We start from the raw sequence: 8,867 nt of genomic DNA on the forward strand, positions 1-8,867 counted from the left end.
GCATGCAGGTACAGCAGGTGGTGAAAAAGGCAAATGGTATGTTGGCATTCATAGCAAAAAGATTTGAGTACAGGAGCAGGGAGGTTCTACTGCAGTTGTACAAGGCCTTGGTGAGACCGCACCTAAAGTATTGTGTGCAGTTTTGGTCCCCTAATCTGAGGAAAGACATTCTTGCCATAGAGGGAGTACAAAGAAGGTTCACCAGATTGATTCCTGGGATGGCAGGGCTTTCATATGAAGAAAGACTGGATCGACTAGGCTTATACTCGCTGGAATTTAGAAGATTGAGGGGGGATCTTATTGAAGTGTATAAAATTCTAAAGGGATTGGACAGGCTAGATGCCGGAAGATTGCTTCCAATGTTGGGGAAGTCCAGAACGAGGAGTCACAGTTTAAGGATAAAGGGGAAGCCTTTTCGGACCGAGATGAGGAAAAAACTTCTTCACACAGAGAATGGAGAATCTGTGGAATTCTCTGCCACAGAAAACAGTTGAGGCTGGTTCATTGGCTATATTTAAGAGGGAATTAGATATGGTTCTTGTGGCTAAAGGGATCGGGGGTATGGAGAGAAAGCAGGTACAGGGTTCTGAGTTGGATGATCAGCCATGATCATTCTGAATGGCAGTGCAGGCTTGAAGGGCCGAATGGCCTACTCCTGCACCTATTTTCTATGTTTCTATGTTATAAAAAGGGATTTGGATATAACTGAACTTCATTTCCAGAAAAGATACTCTTACCATTAAATGTATTTTTTTAGATAACATATGGTCAATTTTCATATGTTTCTAATCATAAAAAGACTAATGAGCTACAGTGAAATTTAAGCAACATCAATTTGCATCTATAAGTAAAAAATTCTGGAAAGGAAAATTAATTGTAGTTCCTCCATGGATGAATGAACTTTGGTCAATTTATTATTGAGCATCTTTAGAAAGCAAACAAAGTAGGAAGGGTAGTCAATCTGAAGAGAGGAATTTTTAATTGAAGTAACCATAGTATACTCCATTCAGTTTAACTAACTAAAACTTCAAAATGGATATCATTCACTTCAATTCAAGCTTAATTGTCATTCAACCATACATGAATACAGCCAAACGAAGCAGCATTACTCCAAGGTCAAGGTGCAAAACACAATTCCAACAGTCTCACACACACAACAAAGCACTCATCGTACATATAAGATAGCAAGCACATAAAGGTATCAGTAAGGTACAGCTACGTAATAAAAGAGCCCAAACTCAAGCCGTCAATGCCGCAGAAATCTGTAGTCAACCACAAGAGAGCTTGTCTTGTACTGAGTGAACGCTGGGGACGGCACTGACTCCAGCCTGGATGCTGCGTCCTCGGTGGAGCGTACCGGCTCCGAAGCCTCTCTCCTGGTGGCAGTGAACAGGCGACATGGTGGTGTGAGGCCTAGTCCTTGCTGTGAACGAGCCCGTGCAGCTCCCCACCCCCTCAACCAATAAATCAGTGAATCGAACTTGCAGCATTTCATATTAACAATGTCCAGAAGGGTCTTGCAGTCACAAGAAAAGCGACCAAGATGGTCACTCACTGCTAGACAGCACATCTCCTTTGACTCAGGCAGTGCCACAATGCACAGCTCCTTCATTTTCTCCCCCAGTGAGCACTGATGGGGTAGACTGGCAGTACTTTAAATTCTTAATGTTCAGCGGAATCATGTGATGAGTGAAAATGCACAGTTGATGCAAGTTCTTCAAATATTGTAAAGATTTAACATGAAATAATCAAAATGATACTTCATATGCTATTGAATAAACATAATCTCATTAATTATAAACAAATCATTCACAGTGAATTGTTCTGGCTGTCAAGGTACGTTGCATCCGGAATTTTTCCAGTTAGTGGAAGTAGTGGGAAGTCACGTACGAGACAAGTTACAACAGTGGTTTGCCATTGCCTTCTGCCGGGTGAGTTTTTTTTTCCCAAGTATTTTTCAGTTTTTCTGGGGGGCAACACAGAGCAACATGCAACTACAGAGGGTCAAATTACATTAACTAATTATATTACAAATTACAGTAATGACAATAAACCATTGAACTCATTGTTGGAATGTGCTATAACAAGTTCATAGCATAAGTGTACAGGGGAAAGATTCAAACTGGGCCCTGAAGAGCTGTGAGAGAGCTCGGTACAGCTCCAGAATGTGGCTTTCTGCTTGGTAATGTAGAAAATCTAGCATGCCATCAGATCTGTACAGTACTTAACCCAGATTAGGGAGAATATTCCATCACTTTCCTCTGCCTTTCAATTGATAGAGAGATGGTGAACAGAGAGAAAGAGGTGTCAATTCCCAATCTCTGATTTTAAATACAAAGTATTTATCTGCTAGTTCAGGTTAAGTTTCTAATTAATGTCCAATATCCCAGGTTGTTGATAGAGAGGCATATTGGTTTTTGAAAGGATTTTACATGGTCAGACTCTGCTTCATAACAAACCATCATTACCCAGCTCTTGAGTGGTTTGAAAGCTTGTGAGCCCCAGACTAACTGTTGTTCAGTTATTCCTGCAAAGGGGGTCAGACCAATCTGTTCTGTGGGGAGTTGCAAATGAAATTGAACATTATGCTACCAACTGCAAGCATCCCCATTCCAGATCTTATAACGAAGGGCAAGGCATTGATGAAAATTCTGAAGGCAAGTGGAACCAGGAGATTACTCTGAAAACTAATTTCTACTGTGATACAGTTTGGAGGGCTCTTGGCCCAGGGCAAAGCTATTCATTCACAATAACCTCCTCCACTTTCCTTACTGTTGGTGTGGTTGCACCATTTCATTCCAATTGTACTTATTTTTACGTGGGGTGATTGATATGTTTGTGCCTAAGGTAGAAGGAGTCAATTTTAGAAAACCTAGCAATTTTAATTTTCAACATAGTCCCCTCCTACATTTACACACTTAGTCCAGCAGTCATGGAGCATGTGGATATTGGACCTCCAGAAAATGTCTACAGCAGGGGTGATTGATAAGTTAATGGCCTATGGTAGAAGGGGATGAGTTCAAACTTTCAGCATAATCACTCAAAGAGTTGAACTGCATGTAACAAGAGCTGTATAACACATCTCCTTCTGCCTAGGTTTTCTAAAATTGACTCCTTCTACCTTAGGCCATGAAGCTATCAATCACCCCTTGTACTGAGTCAATTTAATACTGCAGTTGGTGATAAGTTATAGAATTGTAAATGCGGTCATTCTTGCCTCCACTCTGGAATTCAGCTCTCTGTCTCTGCCTGGAACATCTCTGGACTGCTTGTGAAAGACTTGGCAGAACCACACTAACATGAGGAAATCTGCAGATGCTGGAAATTCAAACAACACATACAAAATGCTGGTGGAACACAGCAGGCTAGGCAGCATCTATAGGAGAAGCACTGTCAACATTTTGGCCTGAGACCCTTCATCAGGACTAACTGAATGTAAAGATACCAAAGAAAACAAGAGACAGGGTGGGAAGAGGAATAGTCCAGGTAGCTGTGAGAATTTGTAGGCTTATAGTAAATATCAGTAGATAAGCCGTCTCCAGAGATGGAGACAGAAAGATCAAGGAAGGGGAGGGAGGTGTCGGAAATGGACCAGGTAAATTTGAGGGCAGGGTGAAAATTGGAGGCAAAGTTAATGAAGTCAACGAGCTCAGCATGCGTGCAGGAGGCAGCTCCAATGCAGTCATTGATGTAGCGAAGGAAAAAAGGGGACGGATACCCGTATAGACTTGGAACATGGATTGTTCCACAAAGCCAACAAAAAGGCAGGCATAACCGGGATCCATATGGGTACCCTTGGCTGCACCTTTGGGTTGGAGGAAGTGGGAGGAGCCAAAGGAGAAATTATTGAGAGTAAACAGAAAACAAGAGACAGGGTGGGAAGAGGAAAAGTCGAGGTAGCTGTGACAGTCTGTAGGCTTATAGTAAATATCAGTGGAGAAGCCATCTTCAGAGAACCACACTAAGCAATGTGTTGATGAAAAGCATTGTCCATGATACTTTCTTTGCTGGTGTTTGGGAGTATCTGACTTGAAAGTACTGTAGTTAGCAGGATTTGATTTGTCTTTTTATTTGGCACCTGGACAATGTTCCTACCTGGCATCACTCCTCAACTTTTCCTACACTACATCGATGATTTTATCAGCATTGCCTTCAGATTTATCTGGTCCATTTCCGGCACCTTTCTCCCCTTTCTGTCTCTATCTCTGGAGACAGCTTATCTACTAATATCTTTTATAAACCCGTTGATTCCCACAGCTACCTGGACAATACCTCTTCCCATCTTGTCAGTTGTAAAAATTCCATCTCCTTCTCTCAGTTCCTCCATCTGTGCCTGATCTGTTCTCAGGATGAGGCTTTTCATTCCAGAACTAACGAGATGTCCTCCTTTTTCAAATAAAGAGGCCTTCCTTCCTTCAACATCACCACTGCCCTCACTCACATGTCTTCCATTTTGCACACGACTGCCTTCACCCCATCCTCCCACCACCCCACCAGGGAAAGGGTTCGCCTTGTTCTCATTCATCACCCACCTGGTCTCCATGTCCTGCGCATAATTCTCCACAACTTCCAGCATCTCCAACGGGATCACATCACCAAACATATCTTTCCCTCCCCCTCACTTTCCACAGGGATCCTTCCCTACTCGACTCCCTTGTCCATTCATCCCTCACCCCCACTGATCTCCCTCTCGGTACTTCTCCTTGCAAGTAGGTCAAGTGCCACACCTGTCTTTACACCTCCTCCCTCACTGCCATTCAGGGCCCCAAACTGTCCTTCCAGAAGAGGTGACACTTCACCTGAGCCGTCTACTGTCTCCAGAGCTCCTGGTGTGGCCTCCTGTATATCGGTGAGGCCTGACGTAGATTGAAAGACCACTTCACTGAACACCTGCGTGCTGTCTGCCAGAAAAAGTGGGATATCCCATTTCAATTTTACTTCCCATTCCCATTCTGACATGACAGTTCATGGTTACCTATACTGCAGCAGTGAGCCACACTCAGGTGGGAGGACAACACCTTATATTCTGTGTAGGAAGCCTCCAAACTGATGGCATGAGCAGCGACATCTTGAACTTTTGCCAATTGCTCCTCCTTCACCATTCTCTTATTCCCATTTCCTTCTCTCACCCAATCTCCTTACCTGCCCATCACCTCCCTCTGGTGCTCCTCCTCCTTCCCTTTCTTCCATGGTCTTCTACCCTTTCCTATCATATTTCCCCTTCTCCAACTTTTTATCTATTTCACCAATCAGCTTCCAATCTCTTTACTTTACCCTTCCCCTTTTCCTGGTTTCAGATATCACCTACATCTTCTCCCCTCCCCACCCTCAACTTCTTTCTCTGACCTCATCATTTTTCCACTTCTGATGAAGGGTCTCAGTCCAAAATGTCGACTGTTTACTCTTTTCCATAGATGCTGCGTGGCCTGCTGAGTTCCTCCAGTAATCTGTATATATTGCTTGGATTTCCAGAATCTGCATATTTTCCTGTTCTTAATAAAAAAGCATTTGGACTCGGTTTCAGTCATTCCACAAAATGAATTTGAGTGGCATTTCAAAGATACTGAACTGAAGCCTGCAGCTGTCCAGCTAAGACTTCCAGTGAAAAATAATGATTTCTGTGGGAATGACATACGGAACAAAGAAATACAACAACCAACAAGCCGCATTGTGTTTGTGTGTGGTAAAAACAGGAGGGTCAGCATTGTGGAGTTGTGACTGGCTGAAGCAACTACAACTTGATTGGAGATCCATCCACCATTTGGGCCTGAATGGGACAACTTAAAATGCACGATGTTGTGAACGTCTATATAGCAGTTGTATTATATCGTAGACTATATATTATATAGAGTGTTGTGTTTTTAATATTTCAGTAATATTTGAGTAATATTGTAAATACATTGTTTGATTAAGCATTCTTTGTTTACATAATTCACCATGAGTTTCTGTAAAAGTACATGAATGCCATACATCATTATGCCAATGTGGTGAACTACATATACCTGTCTGGAGAAGGTCGTCACTTGCTGCTTGTTCTTTCTTCCAGCCAATAGAAGCCTAGATCTCGCCTCACGTCTCTGAGAGTTATTGATGGTGCATCAATTTTATTGGCTGGAGGTTTTAAAACATGGAGAGCATTTTACATCCGGAAAAATTAGACTTGGACCCTCAAGCTCCAGAAGCAGCTCTTGCCTTTGAACTCTGACTTGCATGCTTCCAATTATACTTGGAAGTGATTCCCGTGACTGAGCCTGCCACAATGCACAAAATCCTCCTTTCCAGGGTCAGCCCAAAAGTATTCCTGCTGACCTACCAAAGGGCACTGGATGCCTTCAAAAGAAGTACCTTCAGCCCCGCATCGCGGAAATGGTCAACCAGATAGCTCAGTACAAGGTGTACTCGACCATAGATCTGAAATCCGCTTACCACCAGCTCCCCATCCGCCCGGAGGACCGCCCCTATTCTGCCTTCGAGGCGGGCGGCAGGCTCTATCACTTCCTGTGCATCCACTTCAGTGTCACGAATGGTGTCTCTGTCTTCCAGAGGGAAATGGACCAGATGGTGGACCACTGCCAACTGAAGGTTACACTTCCCTATCTGGATAACATCACCATCTGTGGTCACGACTGGCCAGATCACAACGCCAACCTCCAACGATTCTTCCAAGTGGCCAAAGCCCTGAACCTTACTTATAATAGGGACAAGTGTGTGTTCGGAACCACCCGACTTGCTATTCTTGGGTATGTCGTGGAGACTGGAGCATTGGCCCTGACCCCGACCGTATGCGCCCCCTGTTAGAACTCCCTCTTCCCACCACCCTCAGAGCCCTCAAACGGTGCCTGTGCTACTTTCCTATTATGCCCAATGGGTCCCTTACTACGCAGACAAGGCCCGCCCCCTGGTCAAGTCCACCACATTTCCCCTCTCTGCCGAGGCCCGCGTGGCCTTCAGCTGCATTAAAGGGGACATTGCCAAAGCAATGATGCATGCAGGGGATGATACCATTCCCTTCCAAGTAGAGAGTGACGCCTCCGACTTTGCGCTGGCTACTGCCCTCAATCAGGCATGCAGGCCAGAAGCATTCTTCTCTCGTACCCTTCAAGGCTCTGAAATTCGGCACTCCGCAGTGGAGAAAGAAGCCCAGGCCATAGTGGAAGCTATTAGGCACTGGAGGCACTATCACGCCGGCAAAAGGTTCACCTTGCTGACCGACCAGCGCTCAGTTGCGTTCATGTTCAGCAACAAACAGTGGGGCAAAATCAAAAATGATATCATTTTGCAGTGGAGAATAGAACTCTCCACCTACAACTATGATATCCTGTACCGGCCTGGAAGGCTCAATGAGCCCCCAGATGCCTTATCCCAGGGAGCATGTGCCAGTGCACAGCTCGACCAGCTATACGCCCTCCATGCAGATCTTTGCCACCCGGGGGTCACCCGATTTTACCATTTCGTGAAAGCCCGGAACTTGCCTTACTCCCTTAAGGACATCAGGACGATGACCAGGGACTGCCAATTCTGTGCTGTGTGCAAACCGCACTTCTACCGTCCTGACAAGGCGCATCTTATCAAGGCCACCCGCCCTTTTGAGCGACTGAGTGTTGACTTTAAGGGCCCCGTTCCCTCCACCGACCGCAACGTCTACTTTCTCAACATTATCGATGAGTACTCGCAGTTCCCCTTTGCCATCCCCTGTCCAAATACCACTGCCATGTCCGTCACAAAAGCCCTGCGCCAGCTCTTCACTCTGTTCGGATATCCCTGCTATATCCACAGTGATAGAGGGTCCTCCTTTATGAGTGATGAGCTGCGCCAGTACCTGCTGGCTAGGGGCATTGCTACTAGTAGGACCACAAGCTATAATCCCCAGGGAAATGGACAGGTGGAGAGGGAGAATGCCACAGTGTGGAAGGCCACAATTTTAGCCCTTAAGTCAAAAGGGTTGCCGGTCTCTCGATGGCAGGAGGTCCTCCCTGAGGCACTCCACTCTATCCGCTCCCTGTTATGTACGTCCACCAATGCCACCCCTCATGAGTGCCTCTTTTCTTTTTCCAGGAAGTCTGCCACTGGGACCACCCTACTGGTTTGGCTGACATCCCCAGGGCCAGTGCTGCTCCGAAAACATGTGAGGAGCAATAAATACTCCCCGCTGGTAGAGAGGGTTCACCTACTACATGCGAACCCCCAGTTTGCCTACGTGGTCTTACCTGATGGGCGGGAGGACATGGTCTCCGTCCGCGACCTGGCGCCCATGGGAGCAGCAGACCACTACCCCGAACACTCCACGGTAACTGTGAACTTTGTACCCACCAAGGTGTATACCCACCTGACACTGCACACACCAAGCCCTACTCAGACTCCTCACGACACTCCCATACCAGGCGCCTCGCACACGCATGAGGGATCACTGATGCCACTGGCACCTGTGCAATCACAGCCGGTGCTACGTAGATCACAGCGACAGATTCGACCACCTGATAGACTTGACCTGTAAATATACTTGTAAGAAACTTCGCTCCATGGGGACTCTCTTTTAAAACAAAGGGGAGGGAGAATGTAGTGAACTACATATACCTGTCTGGACGCGCCCCCCCCTGCTGACTGCTCCTGTGGCTCCTCCCACAGACCCCGGTATAAAGGCGATTGGGGCACTGCTCCTCCCTCAGTCTCCAGGATGTTGTCTGGTGGTCTCTTTCTTCCAGCCAATAAAAGCCTATATCTCACCTCACATCTCCGAGAGTTATTGATGGTGCATCAGCCACTACATCATATCTAAACACAACATTAAAAAAAACTAACTAGACAAATCATCCTGAGCTTGTTTATCTTTCTGCCTTTGTGATAGCTCTCTTTTGTCTCCCTGCCCC

At 45.8% G+C, this 8,867-nt stretch overlaps 1 protein-coding gene across 1 annotated transcript; it reads left to right on the forward strand.

The window, feature by feature from the left end:
* Positions 1 to 6,528: 6,528 nt before the first annotated feature.
* LOC132379990 (uncharacterized) lies at positions 6,529 to 8,643 on the forward strand. Its single transcript, XM_059948427.1, has 2 exons — positions 6,529 to 6,740; positions 8,056 to 8,643. Exons 1-2 carry the CDS (start codon positions 6,550 to 6,552, stop codon positions 8,492 to 8,494), a joined length of 630 nt encoding a protein of 209 aa, XP_059804410.1. The 5' UTR covers positions 6,529 to 6,549; the 3' UTR covers positions 8,495 to 8,643.
* Positions 8,644 to 8,867: the final 224 nt, after the last annotated feature.

This window comes from Hypanus sabinus, chromosome 2 (assembly GCF_030144855.1).
Source record: "Hypanus sabinus isolate sHypSab1 chromosome 2, sHypSab1.hap1, whole genome shotgun sequence".
Lineage (NCBI taxonomy): Eukaryota > Metazoa > Chordata > Chondrichthyes > Myliobatiformes > Dasyatidae > Hypanus > Hypanus sabinus.

Coding starts and splice junctions, on each gene's coding strand:
- LOC132379990 (XM_059948427.1), top strand. CDS start 6,550: ATGGACCAGATGGTGGACCACTGCCAACTGAAGGTTACACTTCCCTAT. Junction 6,741..8,055: donor ACCCGACTTGCTATTCTTGG/GTATGTCGTGGA, acceptor TTCTTTTTCCAG/GAAGTCTGCCACTGGGACCA.